Genomic DNA, 22,766 nt, shown 5'->3' with positions numbered 1-22,766 from the left:
TTATATTTCTGTATTAAAAAAACCTGATAAAACACAACTAGATCTGGGAGCCATCCTCAGCAGGCAGGCCTGACGTTTGTATGCATGGAACCTCTAGTCTACATAGTAACAACCACCCCACGTTTCAGTTATTCACGACTCAATATCCTTTCCAGAGGGGTAATTTCCCGGGCAAAATCTACTTGCCCCCCCCCCCCCCTCCCCCCCCCCTCCCCCCCCCCCCCCCCCCCCCCCCCCCCCCCCAGCCCCCATTTCCACCAATGTCGCATTCACTCTGCGCATCATCCAAATAATAAATACACTCAGCTTTACCAACCATAACACTCACTTCTGCTCTTTATATACAACCCCGCTACTTTTCATAAATAGACAACTCAAAACTGTACAGTATTATTCAACAAATGTCTACTGAACTCGACTGGTTAGGTTAAGCACAAACGTGGATTACATTATACAACATCGCCTCTTAGTTGGTCTTGTGAGATATAGCGCAACAGTATGTTGTTAAATATATATATATATATATATATATTAAAACACACGATAATACCACACAAATGTACAGTTATGGTTTCAAACACTAGTGCAGTATTGTACTTTATGTCTGTTGTGCAAGTGTACCTCCTCAGTCAGATAAATGGCCTTCGCTCCCTTTCACACAGACAGGCCGCGGTGCATCAGCATGGGAGATATTTAAGGAGAGATATTTGATTATTTCTGCACCGTGTCTACATTAAACGCTTCGCTGTTCCGCCGGATGATATGATCCGGTGTGATATTACCGGCGCCTTCCACCATCACCTTGGAGTATATTAGGAGTAGATAAAGGGGAAACACGGTCTGAAAGATGAGGGGAATAAGTGTGTGATGATGCTGTAATTCCGCCCAGGGGATCCATCATAACATCAAATGAATTGAGGCGTTGGGGAAAACACTATGGAAACGCTAGAGATAACACAGCGTCAATTTGCATGGTAATACCGCTTGTCATTCTTTCCTTTATTTTAAAATGTCAGCTATTTCAAGGGAACCTACGCTACGAAATATGTTTTATTTTCCAATTTTTACTCCTGATTCTCTGGTTGAAAAAAGCTTTTAGAGACAGGGAACAACTGCTACTTGTCAAACGGTGGTATTTTGATCCGTTGGTTAGTGGGACTTTTCTTCAAAGGGAGCTGGATCCTCCATGGAGAGTGTCCCTTTCCTCTCATCTGTCAAATACTTTGGATAGGTTCACGTGTTTGGACAAATACAAGGTCTGCCACGTTCCATCAGACGCTGGAAGAGCTCATCGAGGCATTACTGAGACCAGCATCTTGCCCTTTCTATCATTTTTTGCACGCATGACAGCTTCACTAACATGCAGCACAGTAACCGGTAGTTCCCCCATCTTCACTGGCAGTAACTTCAAATGGAAGGGAGGCACGACGGGCGTAAAAACAGGAATTAGCCACATCCTGTCTTTTCCTTTCTTTGTCTTCTCTTGTCAAACAAATAGCAATGCCACAGGATAGTGGGAGGAATTTCCAGATGAAACAACCCTCTTTTCTCTTCTTCCTTTTCTTTCCGGCGAAGCAAAATACAGAAAAAAAAAAAAAAAAAAACGGGTCAAGGAGCCAAGTTTGAATTCACAGCATCTTCAACTGCTTCCATGGCAACACTGAAGCTGCCATTCTGTTTTTTTTTTGTTTTTTTTAAGGTGACCCACCCACACTGGCCTCTAGCTTCCCTCTCTGCAGTCACCCCCCGTCCCGTCTCCGGTACCCGATGCTACGACACACAGCAGCAGGTGCGCGTCTTCGGATGCTCCTCTTCCATTGGCTGTTTGAACCGCAGGATGGGCGGGTCTCCGCTGGCCGGCGTGTAGTAAACAGCGCTGCCATTGGAGGAGACGAGCGGCATGCGAGGGTCCTCCGAGCAGCTCAGCTTGCAGTCGGCGAAGGAGTCCAAGGACCCGTTGCCTAGGTGACCGTTGAACAAGGGGTGGCTCAGCAGCTTGGCGGCGGCCCTCTGCTTCTTGAGCTCCGAGAGGGTCTGGGCGCGCTCCCTGGGAGAGGACTCCTCATTGGTCGGTTGCACGGTGACCACGGGGCTCTTGTCCGCGGCGGGAGCACTGCCATTGGACGGGGGGGGCTGCGGAGGCGCGGACGTCGCCGTGGATATCAGCCCGTTCTGTCTGCTGCCGCCGTCTTTGAGGAGGGTCGTTAACTGGGGCGTGTCTGGAGCGGCTACTTCGGCTTCAGGCGTCACCTGCGCCACAAAATCAACAAGAACAATCAGTTATTAAAGCTGATTAAATACATCTCCCTGTCAGGCCGCTCAATCAGAGCTTCACCACCGCAGCTCTCAAACTAAACAAATAGGCCCGAGGTGAATCCTAATCAAATAAGCAGGTATTCAGGCAGGTATAGTGGGAAATAAAGATGCACAATCACAATACAAACAATTACACTGCCGAAGCAGGAGCGGTTGCGAAACCAATCCCTCGTACACCTCTTCGTTACTATACGGACAAAACAAAGACCCCAAAGAGTGACATGAAGACCCTCACATGAAGCGCCTGGCCGGGCCCCTGCTCCGGCTCCGGCTCCTTCTCCTCGGCGCGCGGCCCCTCGCGCCCGCCCCGCCACACGATGGCCTCCGTCTCGTACTCCTTGCGGCAGAGGTTGTGTCTGTCCGACAGGCTGGCCCGACGCACCACCTTCCTGGGGAGGCGGAACAGCGTGTCAGAGCGGGGGGCGTCCGTACAGGGATGTGGACTTCCGACATTTATGCCACTTTTACATGGCTTTATTGGTGTGCCTAACCACTATTCTCACAAATCCAATTTTAGATGAATGATCTATTCTGATGTCTCATTTTTGTTGCTTCATATTTGTTTCAACCAATCATGTTAGGGGCCAAACTCGGCTTACACAAGTAAACTGTAAGAAAGTTTATTTAAATGTTTTGAATCAAAGCTGGTTGGACTGACTCGTGAAAATGTCATCCACTCCTTCAAATTAGTTTATATTCGGGAAACAAGGCATAACCCCTCCTCTTAGGTTTTTGGGGTTTCCGGCCTAGGATCCTAAATCATTAAATAACAAAAAAGCAGTACATTCACAACATCGTTCCAATATTCACACAGACTGCTAGTGCAGTGACAGCTCCCCGCCACCAGGGGTCAGTACATACCCGCGGCTGCCTGCGCTGGAGGTCCGCCTGCACAGGGAGGTCTTATGCTTGAGCTGCGACTTCATGATGATGTCATGTTTGTGTTTGAGGTCCAGCAGAATGGCCCTGAACTCTTCGTCTTCACACAGATCTAAATCAGGATCAAAGGCACACACACACACACTTAGGGCATAATGCGAGTGACGTCAACAGCCCCTGTGTGTGTGTGTGTGTGTGTGTGTGTGTGTGTGTGTGTGTGTGTGTGTGTGTGTGTGTGTGTGTGTGTGTGTGTGTGTGTGTGTGTGTGTGTGTGTGTGTGTGTGTGTGTGTGTGTGTGTGTGTGTGTGTGTGTGTGTGTGTGTGTGTGTGTGTGTGTATGCTTGCAAGGTGGGTTGCTTCCTGGAAACGCTTAATACAAAACCCACTCTGGGATATTAAATTAACAGATGATTGTCAACAGATTATCATTGCTAATCCTTACGGCACAAAAGAACAGGTTTTAAAAAAAGTTCAATCACTAATATTACGTTTATGTCGATCACTCACATTTATGTAAATAATGCAGAATTGTACTAACCAAGGCTTTTTTCGTGTATTACCGACATCAAATGAGACATTAAGATAAGATATAACATCTTTTACTGTTCATGGAACATAAGGAAATAGAAATGCTAGCCACATTAACTTTGCATCTCAACTGCCGCCAGTATTCTCGATTTAAAAAAGTAGTATGAAAATATGATAGATGTGGACCAGAACCCCATTTTAACACTGCGCAGAACTCCTGTCTTTCCTGCGCTCTGAAACCCAGCAGGCGCCCCTGCCTCTGGGGCTGCCCTCTAATGTTCTTCTGCATTTAAAAAAAAGAAAGCATTAAAAAGCGCTTGCTCATCATAACATCTCAGACCGCCTCTTGTGCAGGGGGCCACACAGCCACACGCTTGAGGGCAGGGTGTGGGAGGGGGGGGGGGGGAGACGTACCGATAGGGGTCTCGTCCAGGGAGGTCTTGGCGTTGAGGCTGGCGCCGTGAGAGACCAGCAGCTCTGCCACGTGCATCTGAAACGCAACATGGGGGTCACACACCAGCGTGGCTCCAAGAGCTGGCCTGCTCAGCCGCCTGTCTCTGTACATTTCAACCGTTTTTTTTCTGTGGTGACAAAGTACCAAAGAATGTAGCGTGCGAATGCAAAACTGAATATGTGGGGGAGGTGCTCCCACTCTCTGGGCTGTGGTTTTGTTTCCACCTGCGTAGAACAGAGTGTGTGTGTGTGTGTGTGTGTGTGTGTGTGTGTGTGTGTGTGATCACTCAATTTTTTTAAATATTTTTTATATAGTTTTTGTGTGCGTGCATGCATACTTATGTGTGTGTGTTTGCATGTTTTTGTGACATCTGGCCGTCTCTGTGTCCGTCTCTGTGTCTGTATATGGCCTTCGCTCCCTGGGAAAAGCCCAGACTGTCACTCTGTCTGTCTGTCTGTGTGTGTGTGTATGTGTGTGTATTTGTGTGTATGTTTATGCTTGTGTGTGTGTTTGTGCGCGCACGCGTGTGTGTGTGTTTGTGCACGCGCGTGAGTGTGTGTGTGTTTGAGCACATACGTGTGTGTGTGTTTGCGTGCGTGTGTTTTTGGGTGCGTGCGTGCGTGCGCGTGCGCGTGTGCGTGTGCGTGCGTGTGCGCGCGGGGCTCACCTGTCCCCAGCAGGCGGCGGCGTGGAGCGGCTGCCAGCCGTCGCTGTCCTTCAGGTCCATGCGGCCCCCGCCCTCCAGCAGCAGCTCGGCCGCCTGGACGTAGCCGTTAGCCGCCGCAATGTGGAGCTGACGGGGGGGGAGGAGAGCACTGGAGTGGCGTCACATGCTACGTGCTCGTGTTGGGTGTTGTAATGGGTGGAGGGATCTACCATCTGGGTCCACCAAACACTGTATATTGAGTTTCTACGCGCATGCCGTGTTTCGATGAGCACGCGTTACAAAGAATTCCCTTTGGATTCATGCTAGACTGCGGAACATCTGCCAGGTATTTCTCTTGTTGACATTGATAATCTGGAGTGCGCTGTTTGCTCAGAACATTCCAAACGTTTTGATTGACAGGCACTAATGGGCCGCCGATCAACAGACGCGGATGAATCCATGCGTTCAAACGGTTCAAAGTACTGGGTCGGATTGGAAACACAAACAAAATCAAAGCCAGTGAACGGTTTTGGCCCAAACATTGTTTGGCAGCAGCATCGTATTTTCAGCAGTGTAACGCACATTTTATAGATGGATTCGTTTTCAGACAGATTTACCGATACTATCAAATTTGTATTGTTTCAAGAACCGGCATTTATTAACAGTTGGCAGTAGCACCCTTGACCCACACATGCACACCGGGTCACATTGTTCAATAGCAGGATAGATTCCCCCAGAGCTGACAGTAGTGGACCTTAGCCATTGGTGCAGCAAGGTCATTTGATAGCAATCATAATGTAAAAAAAAAAAACGTTCCCGTCGACCCCATTAAATATGTGACAGGTCGGGCCGACTCCATCTTGCCCTGAGATGCAGTGGATCTGCATGATCCGCAGTCATCATGGTATGGGACTATTTGCCTGAACAACTTTAGATTCCCCTCTGCGTAGCAGGGCAATCGATTCCGTCCTATACGTGCACGCAGGGGATGTAACGAGCAAGCACCTGGGTTCTCAGTAATGAAAGCCCAGGTGCTATGACTAACATACATAATTCCTGTAAAAAAATTTAATAATGAACAGGTGTCGTGCAACTGGAATCCCTGAATCCCCTAATAAATCCTTGACCCAAGCCGTACACTCACATCCGAACGCATTATGAAATGTACAAACACACAGGCATTGGGAGATCATGCTGTGGATTACGACTTGGAATTGATTGTATGTTATTGGTAAAAATCCCTCTTATAAGAGGTTTACAGGAAATCTACAACGCTCTCTTTATGACTAATGAGGGAAGTGATATGAGGCTGAGATACGAACGACTCCTTAGCATTAATAACTGAGATTTTTGGCAAGCCGTTAAAAGATAATAAAAACCATAAAGTGCTAACCATATCTATAAAGGCATCATTGACAGATTTAGCTTTGATCTTTTTAATGACAAGAAATTAAGCAGCTTCAAATCTCTGCAGCCGTCCGTTCTGCTTCCAGTACTGTGAGCGATGTACAAGCCGAAGCATATGTATCTACAACCACGACTTCCAGAAGGTTTAGTGCAGAGCGAAAGGCTCCCGACGCCTCCTCCTCTCCTCCTCACCCCTCCTCTCCATATCCTCAACACTATGTTCCCCCTCCAAACACGAATCCTTATCCAACCCCACATTAACATGAAACATGTTGAACATCTGAAGCCGTCTGCAGCGGGAGCGGCTTTGATGAAAAAATGAATCTTTGAAGTGTCTGCGAGGAAACGCTGCGATTGTTGAAACTATTTCCTCCTGGAAGGAAGTGCTGGTGCTGGCTTAGTGTGTTTTAGGGACTAGGAGAAGGACGGCCGCAGGTGGAGAATGTGTGATATCCTGACAGCGTTCTACTACACTGACACCCACACAATACGCGGATCTCTATTTTTTTTGTCCCCTTCGGTTTCTTTTGCTTAACTTTCTATTTCTGTGTTTAATGACCTGGGGCCGTGTTGTAACTTACATCACGGAGGAAAAAAAATCCCTAAAAACCATCTTAAATAGAATAGTGTGTGTGTGTGTGTGTGTGTGTGTGTGTGTGTGTGTGTGTGTGTGTGTGTGTGTGTGTGTGTGTGTGTGTGTGTGTGTGTGTGTGTGTGTGTGTGTGTGTGTGTGTGTGTGTGTGTGTGTGTTTGCGCGCGCGTGTGTGTGTGTGTGTGTGTGTGTGTGTGTGTGTGTGTGTGTGTTCGTACGAACAGAGACTACTGAATAGCTTTGGAGTTTGAAAGATAAGCCTTAGTCCAATACAGAATCTTTGTGTGTGTTTTCGTTTGTGTGTGTGCCTGTGTGTATGTGTGTGTCATTGTGCATGTGTACATGGTGTGTTTGTGTGTGTACAGGGTGTCTGTGTGTGTGCGTGTGTGGGCATAGAGGATGTATAGAGACTGAAGTGAATTGCTTTTGAGTTTGAAAGACAAGCTGATGTCAAATATAAACAGTATGGGAGAAAAGGATAGCACCTCTGCGCTCAAGTTTGTAGTGTTTGCCATTTTGTATATATTCTTATAAATATTTTAGGGGACTATATATATTTACCCCACCAGAAAAATCTGGTATAATCCAAGTGGAGTATTTGACAGTATAGTCACTCCTTGTGACATATAAACCCTTGCTTATAATATTCATACACACAAAAAGAATGGTTGAAGAAAACAGTCTAAAGAACAAGCCTTTCTAGCCTACAAAACCGTACTAACCTTCCCGACCTTTCTATTTGACAGGAATGTGACGGGCAACGATAACGATGACCTCTGAACTCCTTGTCAGGTTTCCTGTCGCTGTCACAGTGACTTCTGGTATTAGCTAACAAATAGAGCGATGAGGCTACTGTTATCCTGGAAAACATCTAGTCAGTCTCGTTTATCTACATTCACTGTTGCTAGACTTTATGCTGAAGGTCAGATATGCTTTTATCATAGCTACATTTACAGCCTGGGATAAGATGTGTCTGACAAATGGCCCAAGGAGAAATGCCAAAGTATTTTCTCATTTAATAGCAACCCACTCCGCCCCTAACCAGGTAAAACATTTATAGCCAGCGATTTATATTAATAGCTACATTTAATGCAACATTTGACTTCATACTCTTTTCCAGTCAACAAAAAAACTGACAGCACTGATATTAAACTTCCACTGTTGTCTCTCATTGCACATTTATTTTAAGAAGAGGGACTGATATGCTCTGACCCCTGATGGTCCAATCAAGATGAACGGAGTCCATAAAGCTATGAGACAAGCAGCTTAATCAAACAATCTGAAGTCCGGCTTAACAGAGCTATTTCTGTCCACGATGTTCTGTTCTGTTGCTGTACTCATCCACTTCTCATTCATCACGCGGTGTGTTTGTCTCCATTCATTTAGTTGTCGTTATTTTCTATTCATTATCGGCAAATCCCTAATTAACATTGAGTGAATCGTAGAATGTTTGATGTTATAATCCTCCCCGTTAAGGACATTGTGTCTAAACACACACACACACACACACACACACACACACACACACACACACACACACACACACACACACACACACACACACACACACACACACACACACACACACACACACACACACACACACCATTTCCCATTATTGTATTTTATTTATTTTCGTAGGACCTGAACCCCTTGATGTTCTGAGGCACCAGAAATGTCCTCCAGGATTACCTTAACCTAAAGGATGTCCACCTCTTCAACTTACCACACACACACACACACACACACACACACACACACACACACACACACACACACACACACACACACACACACACACACACACACACACACACACACACACACACACACACACACACACACACACACACACACCATGCCGTCCATGTGAAGAGGCAGGAGGGCACACCAGAGAATTCTCAGAAAGGAATTTTAAACCCCATTTTGTATGGCCTGCTACCTTGCTATGTTCAACTCATGGACATGTTGCAATTGTATAATATAAGGCCATTATATGATTACATTATAGAGTTGTCTATAGTATATTATAATCTTTTTATATCATTGAGGTTTTTATTTTCATTGTCAGGTACTATATAGTAGTATTAGTTTATGTAATTTCTGTTATATGTATGCATGATGCTGTGGAATACTCAAGGGACATTTTGCTTTATAACATTTTCTGTTTTGTAGGTCAGATGATTCGTTTTTTGAATGTAACCTTAAATAACAATGATATACATTATAATTATGGTTTTTATGATAATCATACCAGTGTAGCTCCCTGTGAGTCCTGTTGGTTGACCTCCTCTCCCCGTCTGATCAACTCCTGGATATCTCCCAGCATCCTCCTCTCCGTCGACGCCCGGGTTTCGTTTATCATCTCCTGGGTGATGCCTGTCAATCAAGCAGACAGACGGAGCGGTGTGACTGTCAGTCAGTCAGTCTGCTGGGGAGGGGACAGGAGGCGGGGGGGGCCGACACACAGAGCTGGTCCACGGCGTGATAAAGCATGACTGACACAGACAGACACCGAGATAAGGGAGCACAGAAATGGCAGAGCAGAGGAGGCTAAACGTCCCCATTCCGGAAGGTGGGCTACAAACGACGCAGCCTTCATTTGCATAATACTTTGTGGAGTCCCCAACGTTTTCCCCAACAAAATGGATTGCAAAAATAAACACTACAATTTTCAAACATTGTTTTGACTATTTGTGATTTGTGATGAAGAGGGCCACGTTGAAGTAGCTGAGGTTGTTTTTCCACTGTAGGGTTTTTGCTGGTGTAGGTTTCAGCTCAACAAGCGCCTCGGGATCACTCCACAATGGAAGGCCAATTTCCATGGAATGCAGAACTGGACTCTGGTTTCAACATATAACTTTTTGAAACATAATAATGACAAAAGAGTCACATGGCCATAATTCACATTTACAGCATAAATTTACCAAAATGACTCATTGGATATTTCTCCCTGGCAATCACAGTCGCAGTTCAGTAAATGGTTCTGTATCATTAGACCAGCGCAGAAGCTTGAATTTATGGTAACGACACTAAATGTATTTGTTTAATTGTTTTGGGACTAACTAAAATAGAGCTGACCCATAATTCATGTCATCAGCAGCAATAGTGTTTAGTTTGCTGCTCTGACACCTCCCTGAGAAACATCCAATCAGGGCCCCCACCCCCACGCACACACACACACACACACACACACACACACACACACACACACACACACACGCAATCGCAATCTATTAAGAATGCATGGGGGTGATTCAAAATGGTAGCACTCCAAGCAATGCTGGCAGCCAACAGGAGCATTGATGGGCTCATCGGCTCATGTCTGTCCCTAATGACTGACTAAGCCAATCACAGCTGAGCGGAACCTCTAGTAGTTGCAGGTCCTTTAACACCTTCTCCAGTCTGATTCTCATGTTGGGTTATTTGCACGATGAAATAATAATGTCTTTGAACAATAAATTCATCAACGTCGAGGAAAGGCTGCCTGTGGACTATGTTTAGGACAATGATGTATGCCCTCATTAAACCAGCCAGAAGCCAAAAAACATTAAACTGAAAAAAATAAAGAAAATAGAAAACGCGACACTTTCTCAATCAAAAATGATTTGGCCCACTCAAAATTCCCCGGGCTCCTCCCACGATTGAAATCCTGTTCCATGCCGTGGCTTCAAGTCAGCGGCCGCTGACGCAGTGAGCTAAGGGGAGGCTGATCAGAGCCGAGGCTGCTGTTAATGGCTGCGGTGCCATCCCAAGTTGTCCCCTGCAGCGTGTGCAAGGAAGATCCCGTCTTATCACCGGGACACAGAGCCGATAGCCGGGCCCCCGACGCACAAGACCCAGAAACTGTCAAATCAATCAGTGATGCTTTGAGAGGCGCGGCTGTGTGCGTCCGTGCGGTGTGTGTGTGTGTGTGTGTGTGTATGAAAGACACAACAGAGAGCTGGAAAGATGAAAAAAAAAATCAAGCAATATAAGGATAGAGAGAAAGAGGAAAATGGTGTGTGTGTGACTGTGTATGTATGCTTGTGTGTGTGCGTGTCTCCGAGGGTGAAACACAAGAGATAAACACAAGGGGGATAGAATGCAACAGGCAGAAAGATAAAGGGACAGAGATGGAAGATGTTTGTGTGTGTGTGTGTGTGTGTGTGTGTGTGTGTGTGTGTGTGTGTGTGTGTGTGTGTGTGTGTGTGTGTGTGTGTGTGTGTGTGTGTGTGTGTGTGTGTGTGTGTGTGGTTCACAGGTTGAGAGCTGGACAGAAAGAGAAAATGGATCGAGATGGAAAGACAAAAAGATAGTAATGGGTGCATGCGTGCGTGTGTGTGAGTGCATGCTTGTGCACATGCGTATGTGCGTGTGTGTATGTGTTTGACCCTGCAGTGCACTCAGATTCAGGCTCCGTCATCGTGCACTGCAGCCATTATGGGCCTAGTGCTTCATTTAATGTTCTTGTTAATCATGCTTCTCACCACCTCCTAGCTTCTGCACACATCCGCCGCTCCCCTAGGAGAGTACTCAGCACACCGAGAAGCTCAGCTTAAGCATGCCTCTCATCTCACTCCCGCTCTCATGCCTCCCCTACATCACATGGCCGCGGCCCACCAAAGTGAGCACAAGTTTACACCGCTTTCTCTCTCTTGGATGCACTGGGTTGGGCTGTCATCACGACCTTTGAAAATGACATCAAATACTGACTTTGGGCTGGCAGTGGGGGACTGCTTTGCGGAGATATTGAACAGTCTAAAAATATCCCCTTTCTTGGGCTGCCAATCGAATTTACATACCAAAAACCATTATACGCAAGAGGCAAATACCACACCTCGCAACAATTGTGCAGATGCTTTTGTTCAGGGAAGAGCTTGCTTTTTCCTGTCTCCTAAAATACGTACAAATATGAATCCAGAATGTCTTTGGTCTAGCTCTATCACCAGGGTAAGCAAGGTGCACTTTCCTCCAATAAGAGTCACAATGTTTACCTAACATGACACCTGATTCCTATAACACCCTTTCTCCAACAAAAGAAAGAATTTTAAAATCAATTCAAATTTTTATTCAAATTAGAACTTTGAAGCATCTTAAGGGATGTATTCACAGGCAAAGCTATGTTTGCCCCAAATCAATCATGAACACATTTCAATGGGTTTAAAGGAATTTGAACACACCGGCAAAGACTGCGTCTACTGTAAACCGTTCCAACCATTAAATCTTAACTTTAATCCGCCTCTGACTGTGGAAAAATCTTTTTCCACATTTGTGTGAGGGGCGGCAAAGTCATTCTTTCCAAGCAGTATCTCCGTTTCAAAAAACAAATAGGCTGAGTCCCTTGGAGGAATGTTCCGTTCGATGTGAGCAAGCTCACCTCGGTTAGCCATGGCCGTCTCGATGATGTCCAGCGTCGGGTCGTCCTCACAGAGGTCGTAGGGCATGTTCCCGTCCGAGTTGACTGCTAGCAGGTCTGCACCGCTGGGGTGAGGAAGCAGATGTAGGATGCACACGTTGAACACAGGCTACAGGAGCAAGCTCATACAGTAGAGCTCTGGTCTGGTACATACAGTCAGCCAGTAGTGCTCTAGTCTGATACAGTCAGCCAGTAGAGCTCTGCTCTAGTACATACAGTCAGTCGGTAGAGCTCTGGTCTGATACAGTCATTCAGTCAGTAGAGCTCTGCTCTAGTACATACAGTCAGTCGGTAGAGCTCTGGTCTGATACAGTCATTCAGTCAGTAGAGCTCTGGTCTAGTACATACAGTCAGTCGGTAGAGCTCTGGTCTGGTACAGAGTTTCAACAGATGGCTGTGTGTGTGTTTGTGTGTTCATTTACAAGTTGGATTGGATTGAATGGACTTATAGCTCTAGATGTAAAAAAAAAAGGCTGTGTGTGTGTGTGTCTGTCTGTGTATAGGCATGCATATGCGGCCCTGTGTGTGCAGCTGTGTGTGTGAATAAATGTGCGTGTTTGTGTGTCTATGTGTGTGTTTGTGTGTGTGTGTGCCTATGTGTGTGTGCGTGTGCCTATGTGCGTGTGCGTGTGCGCGTGTGCGTGTGTGTGTGTGTGGCAGTGTGTGTGAATGAATGTGCGTGCGATTGTGCGTGAGCATTTGCTTGTGGGTGTGTGTGTGTGTGCGTGCGTTTAAATGTGTTTGCGTGTGACTGTGCATGCTCACTGTGAGATGAGTATCTTGACGAGGCCGGCGTGGCCGCAGGTGGCGGCGGCGTGCATGGGGGTCCACAGCTCGTTGTCCTGGGCGTTGACGCTAGCTCCCTGGCCGAGCAGGACCTTCACCATCTCCTCATAGTTGTCAATGCAACACTGGGGGGGGGATAGGTCACAGTGAGGGGCGGCTCTCTCAATGCTGGTTCAATATATCGGCTCACTATTCACGCCACCTGTGATGACCATTCATTCGTGACAGGGCTTGCATTGGACATTCTACACTAACTGTTTAGGTGTATATTCAAATAAAGCAATACAATGGCAACTTTTCAATTCCGAATAATGAAATAAACTAATTATGAATAGCGAGTATTCATGAGTATTCCTGGAATTTTCTTTTCACTTTTGCTTTGTTAATGCTTAAGGCAGTGCCACCCCAAATAGATAAACCAGGGGAAGAAAAGTAATCAAAGATAATAATATACTTTTAATCATATTAATCACCATGGTGATTATTCATTCTCTGCATTTGACCCATCCCATCAGAAGGGGCGGTTGGCAGCCTGCCACAGAGTAGCTCCCTGGAACCAGCTCCACTTGAATGCCCTTGCCTCGGTGACGGGACGGAGGGGTGTCAACATGAACGTTTGGAGGCGCAGGAGGGAACCGCAGCAGCCGTAGGATACCCGTGTGACCGCGGAAAAGGACCCGCCCAACAGGGCTCAATCCCACCCAACGGGGTTCAACCCCAGGGCCTTTTCTCTGTGAGGCTGCTGTGCTTACCACCGGGCCACAATGCCCCATCAGAGAAAAAGGAAAGGAAGGAAAGGAAGGAAGGAAAGGAAGGAAAGGAAGGAAGGAAGGAAGGAAGGAAGGAAGGAAGGAAGGAAGGAAGGAAGGAAGGAAGGAAGGAAGGAAGGAAGGAAGGAAGGAAGGAAGGAAGGAAGGAAGGAAGGAAAGTGGGTTTAAATTACAAGGGAGATGTGAAAGAAAGAGAAAGTATAATAGTGGCAGTAATAATGTAAAGACCCAGAAAAGGCTTTCAATTTGGTGACATGGGGGAAAGGATGGAGGAGGAGGAGGAGGAGGAGGAGGAGGAGGAGGAGGAGGAGGAGGAGGAGGAGGAGGAGGATAGGTGTGTAAGTTCAATCACAGCATAACACTGATGAGTGAGAGTGAAGTGGAACAAAGCTTTTGCAGCCCAAGGCTCGGCACAAGGTGAGAATATGTTTACAAGGTAAATGATGTTGAATCCACATCATTGTGTGCGCTTTAATACCCCGAGGCTCATACCAATACAAATCCAACTGTCATATCCTCTTACGGGGGCCGAGGTGGCGTGCTGCTGCTTCCCTGCCGTCCGCTAACTACCTGGTCTTTGGTGGATCCATCGTGATGGATTAATGTGCTTCTAGGGGGGTCGTTTTGACATCTTACAGCAGTGTGTCGGTGGAAGTAAGAGAGACTGAGAGTGCAAGAGAGAGAGAGTAAGAGAGAGAACAATGCGGAAGAGAGAGAACGAGAGAGAGAGCGGAAGAGAGAGAGCAAGAGAAAGAGAACAAGAGAGAGAGGGCGAGAGAGAGAAGGAGCGAACGAGTGAGATAGCGAGGAGAGAGAGAGAGAGAGAGAGATCGATCACATCCAACAGTAATTATTATTAATGAATTTTCTAGTAAGTACCGCCCTGCGTAATTAGAGCACGGGGAGGAAGAGAATATTTCTTCCAGGAAAAACCAACCCAGACGCTGTCAGCCACAGCCACTATCGCTCTAGCGCTGCTAATTGGCGGAAGCGTGGGGACATATACCACAGAAGAAGAAAGACGGCGACGAGGGAGAGGGGGAAAAGATAGATGTTTGAAGGACAGAGTGATAAACAGCTCAGAGCTTATGGGAGATGAAGATTTGATATTGAAGCCAAAAAAGGAAACGTTTTATGTTTCTTGCGACAAACACAGTGGTGTGCAGATTAAGACGTGTCCTTGGTGGGGTATTTCTGGTTCCTCAGCAGCGCAAGGAACAGTCCGTGTGCTCGCATATGAAACTGGAATATGTCATGTTCTTTGTTGTTCTTTCACCCTGCCGCGCGCGCGTGTGCGTGTGTGTGTGTGTGTGTGTGTGTGTGTGTGTGTGTGTGTGTGTGTGTGTGTGTGTGTGTGTGTGTGTGTGTGTGTGTGTGTGTGTGTGTGTGTGTGTGTGTGTGTGTGTGCGCCCGCGCGTGCGTGCGTGGCCTTGCTTAATGTTCTAAGGGCCGAGAAGAAAGATGTGTGTCATGTTTTAGGGCAGTAGCACCTGCCATTCAGCGCAATGGGCACCTGTGGGTGACCATGTCCTCTTTGGTCTGTTTTTCCATTCACCCTTCTATAGTTGTCTGCATTTACCCAGAATCCTCTGCTCTAGGAGAAGCTATGCAAAACAATCTCTGCACAGGTCGCTCGACATTAGCCTCAAGTCATCTATTTAAAATGCAACATGTGTGGAATGTGTACGAAACAATGAGACGGAACACAGCCAATTTCACCCACAGTGTGTGGAACTTTTGTTGAAATGTACACTTGCTGTGTAGAATGTCCTGCTACCCACACAAGTGCAAGTCCAGCCCGACAGAGTGTTCATTGAGTCCAAGTTATTTGGTAGTGCAGTGGGCTTTCTCACTTTATCTCTATCTTCAGAAACTTTTATTTTCCTGAGTGAAAATATATTGGAATTCAATTGAATAGACTGAAAGACTGGAGAACAAAACCTCACAGGACATAAGAAAAAATATGATTACCAAAAGATTTGATTTCCCAAATGGAAAGAGGTATTTGATGTACTTCTGGAACCAAATGCGAAGGCACACATAACCATGGACTCTCAACAAAGCAAAATCCCATTACCTTTACCTGACATTTAAAAGAGGACAGTGTTCTTCTTTGTATTCTGAATTTCAGCATAATGGAAATAACGCCTTTAGGATTACAGGGGGGTCTTGCTGCCTCTTTGACGGCTTTGTAGCTTTGTGTGCTTTGAAGTGAGCGAAGAGGATGAATAACAGATAGATGTTGTACCCATAGAGTGGTGCATATTTCTATGTTTAACAACAAGGCAACATGTCACAACATTCTTGTGCACATACTTTCCCCCAACATAGGTCTGATCCTGACTCCCAACAACAAAGTGAATAGATAATTGAGGGATTTTGCAACATTTGGCAATAGGCTTTTCCAAAAGCTTTGGATGGCGTGTTGGTAATATAGATCATGTGATTATATGTTTGGTTTGATTTTAGCATTCAGCTTTTCAGCTATTAAATTTGAAATGGTAAAAGGGAATATTTCCAAGCATAAGGTTACCTTATAACCCTGGTAGGTTTGTATTCAATCGCTTATGTTTATGTAATTTAAAAAAAATTACATTAAGGATAGGTATTGGTGTGGATTAGGTAAAAGTCAGGAGACTAAAAAGTAAGCCTACCCTTTCTTGTACATTTACCACTGGATCCGCACTGCTGAGATTAAAATAAACAAAGCCAAACTAAAGCAAACATCATGATCCACAACAATATGGCATATACAATATGATTAGATATAGAACGGGTTATTTATCGTTAAAACACATTACATGGACCTCAACGTGTAAAGCATCCAAGTCAACCTTTCTATTCACAGACACCTCCTAAGCCTCGTGTCTTTTCCAACTGTAAAGGCGGTAGACCAACCCTGGTCCCCGGCCGCTTCTCTCATCTCACATCACTCTGGCCTCCCCTCCCTGTCGCTACCATAATAAGGCATTCCGAGGAACCCCACTTGGCTCCCGACGCCCACTGTTTCCTGGGAAAATGCGATATATCACAGACGAGGGGGTAGGCATCGCAACGAGCAGACAGTGTGCAATAAAACAGGGTTGTAGTATAGTAAGGCTCCTCCGTGGTTGGTGGGGACAGGGCCCCGCTCTAAGTATAGGTTTAAACGGGGCAATGCTACGGACCATTGTTTGGTCAATTTAAGAGTGGCGACGCCAGACTACAGGGTCATTATCGACCCACTTTTCTTATTCTACTTCCACTCCTTCTACTGCTGAAAGTATAAACTGTCTTGTGTTTTTTCACCACCAGTGATTTTAGACGTTGCACATTCTCTCCAGGGTAGCCCTGGCTTCTGTCAACCAGATCAAATAACGACACTTCCTGGTGTCGACAGACAGAGGGGCAGAGAGAGAGAGAGAGAGAGCCAGAGCCAGAGCGAGAGACAATTAGCGAAATAGGCCGAGATGGAGAGAGAGAGAGAGAGAGGCTTAGCGAGAGTTATAAAGAGAGTGAAAGAAAGAGGCAGTGAGGCAGAGAGAGAGATAAAGACAGAGAGAGAGAAAGAGGGAGGAAGACGAGCAAGAGAGGCAAGAGAATAAGTCATAGAAATAAAGAGGAATAAAGCAGAGAATCCGAACAATAGAGATGGAGAGCAACTGAAGACAAGATGAGGTGGATCATACAGGATCCGGGACCGACTCAGCACTATAAGGGAAGTCTCCTCAGACCTATTAGTACCGGGATGAATCGCCACGTGGGTCTGTCGGAACTGGATGCCCCCCTGTACACAGAGGGCACCTTAATGGGAACTCAATGGGGCTTTTAGAACTGAACAGGACATTCAGATAGAGAAAGAGACAACAAGAGGTGGGAGTGTGTGTGCGTGTGTGTGTGAGATATAAGTGGTTGATGACTTGAATGAAGAAGCAGAAGTGCGATGTTATGAAGAGTTGCTTTCCATTACTGTTCAGTACTTCCTGATTCATGTTGCCAAAAGGTGTGATCAAATGATGACCGGCAAAGAAATTGAAAGAAAAAGACAAACAAGAGGCTGACTCCCAATTATTAATTCATTAAACAGAAATTTTCCAAGGAGTGATGAAGTCCGACAACAATACATTTACATTTGGTACACTCTTAAACAACGCTCTCAAAAAGATATTCCTTTCAAATCGATGTTTTAACCCACAACTGGTACCGAAGTGGTACTCTCCAAACCTTTCTCGTTATTGGTGCCAACCCGTCATCTCCTCTGCAAAGAACATCTGACAAGGCAGGAAATAATGGGCTTTCCACAAAGTCCACCAACCAGAAAAGAGGGGAGGTTGGGCTGTGTCTGTGGACAACAACAGCAGCAGAATGGCCGGGAGACTGCCTGTGGGCTGGTAGGGTTTAGCTACAACCAGCAAATACGCTATAAAGCATTTCAAAGCTTGGAATAAATAGACGGGAATGGGGGTGAAATTACTGAAGGTGGTGCTGGGAGAGATGCTGATACTGAAGGTGGTGCTGGGAGAGATGTGGGTCTGCATACTGGAATATGTGGCTAAAAGGGTTTATTTCTGGGCTCACACATTGATTATATGCCTGATATGGTGGAGGTATGGATGCAAGAATTTATACCTAGCTCAAATTTGACTTGGTGAGGTATATCATCTGGTCACCAATTCCAATTCTAATGTTAATAATCCAAGTCAGAGGACGGAATATTTGCGAAAACTTATCACCCTGGTGTAATACATATTTTGATAAATGTTTTCGATATGCTTAGTCACTGTGCTGTCACTGCCTTCAGCTCTGCAGAGCTAACGTAGCGTAGCGGCCGACAGCAGCAGCTGCGAAAGGAGAGGGCGACGTTTTAATAGGGGGCAATGTTGCATGTGTTGACGGCACAAAGAGAGGGGCTGGAAGGGACCATGGCTGTGTATTAGCATGACAGGTTGCGTTGCGATTAAAACAGTATTCAGAAAAAATATTAATCCTATACAATCACACAGAAAAACAGTCTCACACACACACACACACACACACACACACACACACACACACACACACACACACACACACACACACACACACACACACCCCCCTGACATCCCCCCTACACCCACCCATGCATGCACCCAACCAGACAGACACACACACCTACACTTACACACTACCCCCCTTCCAAAAATAGAGAAACACAGACTCACAAAGTGGCCTCTACGTGATCCAATGGCCTCTACGTGAACCAATGGCCTCAAGGCTCGGTCATACTTTCTGCGCTACACATCCAGCAATAGCAACACGCGCGTCCGCAGTTCCATTCATAATAATGCCGGGTCCACGTGGTTCTAGCGCACCACCCATGCACGCTTCCAGATCTTTATGCAGGTGGAAAATGACATTTCACTCTCCTAATACGCATGCAAACAACGTCATGGTGCATTAGCCCCTTAACGTTGTTTGCATGCGTGAGTAGAAGTGCACGCGCGAGTAAATAGGAGAGTAAATGTCATTTTCAGCCCTCCCAAGCACTTCTCGCCAGGAGTTCGATATATTGTTTCACGGTTGGTTATATAACTGTTGGCACCAGCGGATCCCCTCGAACGACCTCTCTTCACAGCATGCATCTGTTTAGTCCTCTGGAGCCTGCATCGGACCGGGGGGCTTGCTATGCGTACAGTCTGCTCTGGTCAGAGTGTTGAGTCCACATAGGGGTCCACCACGGGCGTCGCGGACATGGGAGGATGGTGATATATACGTTACGTGGACCCTCGCAGACACGGAAAGTATGGATCCGGATTTAACCTCTGGCCCTCCCCCAGCAACAGCGATCAGGCCCACAAGTGGCCATTTGCCATCAAGATAACAGGGGACCTGTGACACTGACAGACACAAACACACTCTGACCCTTGAGGCAGGGCCACTGCCGGGTGGGGTCGGGAGGGGGGTGGTTAAGGATGAACGGTGCCTGCTGAGTGAGTGAGTGAGTGAGTGAGTGAGTGAGTGTGTTAGCTACTCACAAGGGGCCTGCCTTATTAGCGGCTGGCTGTGTGCCGTTGTTGCGCTGTGCGTTTCTGTTTCTTTTAACAGGTATCGACTCCAGGGCCAACGCACACATAAGACCGTTGGTGCAGAGTGTGTGTGTGTGTGTGTGTGTGTGTGTGTGTGTGTGTGTGTGTGTGTGTGTGTGTGTGGTATAAAATTGAATGAAACTGGCGTGCAAATTAATTAATGTAATGCCAAACTAAAGTTCGATCCGCAATCTTCAGGGACAACCAAAGACGCCTGAAAGGGCGTCTCAGTTCGAGCTACACACACGCCGTCTGTTGATTGGTCGACAGAATCGCACTTCCGTGAGACAGGGGGATAATAAACAAACACATTATCCGCACAAAAGTTTGCCGTCCTTCTTGGACGTCCTACATGGTTGATCTTGGTTCATTGTGCGCGTTCTTAATTTTCCTTGGATTTATTAGCAGGCTACACTGTGTCGGGCTGCTATGAGGTCACAATGCTAACGTAGCTGCCGCCGCTATCGCGATCCGGTTTAACCCCCCCCAACCATGAGGGTTCCTCTCAGCGGTGGAAACGCGAGCCGTAACTGAGCTGGGCCGAACCGCACCTTCACTACTCTACCAAACCGCACCGAACTTGCACTTTCATAAATAAGTATAAGATGAATTTTCAGTTTTATAACTGACTGTGTGTGTGTGTGTGTGTGTGTGTGTGTGTGTGTGTGTGTGTGTGTGTGTGTGTGTGTGTGTGTGTGTGTGTGTGTGTGTGTGTGTGTGTGTGTGTGTGTGTGTGTGTGTGTGTGTGTGTAGTTCGTTGAAGAAGGAAGAAAGCGTGGGGGCCATCTTTTGACATACCTTCTGCGTGTGTCAGGCAATGGACTGGTACTTACAAAAGATAAGCCTTGCTCCTCTTTGCTCTTCAAAAGACTTCATTGTCTCATGACCTCTTTCAACGTCCTTCTGAATCTGTGGCCCTGATTGTGCTGCTGAAGACCGTCGTCTCTGCTTGAGACACTCAGTGTCCTGCGACCATAATGTGAGATTACAAGCATGCGTACGTGCATGTGTGGGCCTCAGTAGGCGACAGCGTACATCAAATACAAAGAAAGATCCCTTGTACGTGTCACACTTACTTGCCAATCAATTCTGCTAAGCTGCTGAGGTTGTATTTATTTGTGGGTGTATGTTTAATGTGCACTGGGTACGTGCGTGCGTGTTTCCCTTGGTGCATTATGTCTGGATCAAATCTGTCAAAAGCATTTCTCTTTCTTCCAAAGCAATACAACTAAAATGTTTGAAGCCATTTTATCGGCTGATTGATTAGTTTAAATTGACCAGATTGTCCCGACAACAAAAAAGGTAAACTAAAGGCAAAGCGAATAGCTTTCAGAAAATAAAAACCCAGGACACGTACTGTCAGACAGGTACATTTCCATGCCCTTCTTGCTAGTTTTGACGCTCCCTGAACCTGAAGCAAGACATTGTGGGGGCTTTCTTTGTCCCAGAGGCTGAGAAACAAAGTGAGGGAGGAAAGAGCAATACGATAGCAGTTGCAATGCCTGAAATATTTAAGGTTGATGCAATATCATCAGATATAATTTATGAAAGCAAAGTGTGTAAGGAGAGGATGAAGGAGAGACCATTTCATAGGGAGCCAGGGATCCATTGCCACCACTGTAATAGTCACTTATATCCACTGTCTGCCTGGTTATCATTCTGAAGCTCTATATTTCGTTTCACTTCATGAGTCAGTCTCAAGTTTCTCCAATCTTAGCTGTTTTTCAAAGACTGGGAAGGAATGCTTCCCCCATAATCTCACAAATCAGATTTTAGATTAACAATCTAGAGTCTGATGGCAGACATGCTCCATTCAGGGCGTTGCACTTTTTCTCGCTTTATAACTGTTTCAACCAACCATGCGGCTGGAGGCGGGACCTGTAAATGCATAGTGGGCGAACACAAACTAGGCCAGCACTAGAATACTGTAAATAAAAAATAAGTGTGTTAAGTCTTCAAATCATCACCCAAGTAAACTGGCCTCTGTAGAATCACGCTAATTAAAGTCCCCTACTGAAAGCTTCATCCACTCGTGCAAATGAGTTTGTCTTTGCTAGAAATGTCTGTAACGTAACAGAAGAAAAAATGTAACTCCGTCCCTTTCAGTTTTTTGTTTCTCACAGGCTCTGTGCCATCTCCCCCCAGAAGTCCTGCTACAACATTGTAGGAATGCTGTATCCGAGAATACTTCCACCTAAACCAATCTCTAAGTGGATAGCGATTATGCAAGTGAAGTAGCTAGCTGTTCTCGGTTTGACAGCCAGTATTTCTGTACAAATCTTTCAAAACAGCTACAAAATCCGAACGTAGGCTACAGGAGTCGCCTTATTAATTGGTGGCCATGGTGGTCACACAGATTCCTTCATCGAGTCCTGCCTACAAGATGCTGTTTGACTAGGTGAAGGCTCCGATAGAGCTGAGTGACACTCGAGAGGAACCAACAGCGGGTCCTGCCCTTTTAAAGTAGGCGGGATTCAGTGGCTGGAGCCAGGCAATGCCACTGGAATTAATAGACACTACGTCTTGCCAGAGAGAGGATCTAAAGCTCTGAATTTAAGATGAAACTGAAAATATGCATAAAATAAAGCTGATATATGGCTGGTATGTTCGATATAGTTTTCATTGAAAGATGTGTTTATTGGATATTCGTATCGAACATACCATCCACTTAACCATGAGGCAATAGTTTTAGTAGTATTAATGCAACAAGCTTTCAACTGACTCAGAACTCTGAGCATTTTCAACGTTAGTTTCTGCCGACGTTATATCACAACGCACTCACAGAGTCGATTTCACGCTCAAGGTTGGCTATGGCTCAGTTATTTATTTTCAATCTGAATGTCTCATTATTCTTTTCCCCGCATGGCTGTTATTAATATGCTCCTCCAGGCGAGACAAGTTTTAAATGGAAATGTAGCCATCAATATTGTTGGAGGCCGTAATAAA

At 46.0% G+C, this 22,766-nt stretch overlaps 1 protein-coding gene across 1 annotated transcript in view; it reads right to left on the bottom strand.

The window, feature by feature from the left end:
* Positions 1-251: 251 nt before the first annotated feature.
* Positions 252-22,766, bottom strand: part of ppp1r16b (protein phosphatase 1, regulatory subunit 16B) — a 58,546-nt gene continuing 36,031 nt past the window's right edge. The window contains exons 4-11 of the mRNA XM_056605484.1: positions 12,986-13,131; positions 12,182-12,285; positions 9,077-9,201; positions 4,845-4,970; positions 4,138-4,213; positions 3,178-3,307; positions 2,552-2,705; positions 252-2,250 (exon numbers count right to left, since the gene is read on the bottom strand). Of these exons, the coding sequence (XP_056461459.1) occupies positions 1,771-2,250; positions 2,552-2,705; positions 3,178-3,307; positions 4,138-4,213; positions 4,845-4,970; positions 9,077-9,201; positions 12,182-12,285; positions 12,986-13,131 (1,341 nt within the window). The 3' untranslated portion in view covers positions 252-1,770. The remainder of the gene's footprint in view (positions 2,251-2,551; positions 2,706-3,177; positions 3,308-4,137; positions 4,214-4,844; positions 4,971-9,076; positions 9,202-12,181; positions 12,286-12,985; positions 13,132-22,766) is intronic.

This window comes from Gadus chalcogrammus, chromosome 13, assembly GCF_026213295.1.
Source record: "Gadus chalcogrammus isolate NIFS_2021 chromosome 13, NIFS_Gcha_1.0, whole genome shotgun sequence".
In the NCBI taxonomy this organism is placed as follows: domain Eukaryota; kingdom Metazoa; phylum Chordata; class Actinopteri; order Gadiformes; family Gadidae; genus Gadus; species Gadus chalcogrammus.
The sequence above is the reverse complement of the archived record's forward strand: the minus strand, read 5'-3'. Positions and strand labels throughout refer to the sequence as shown.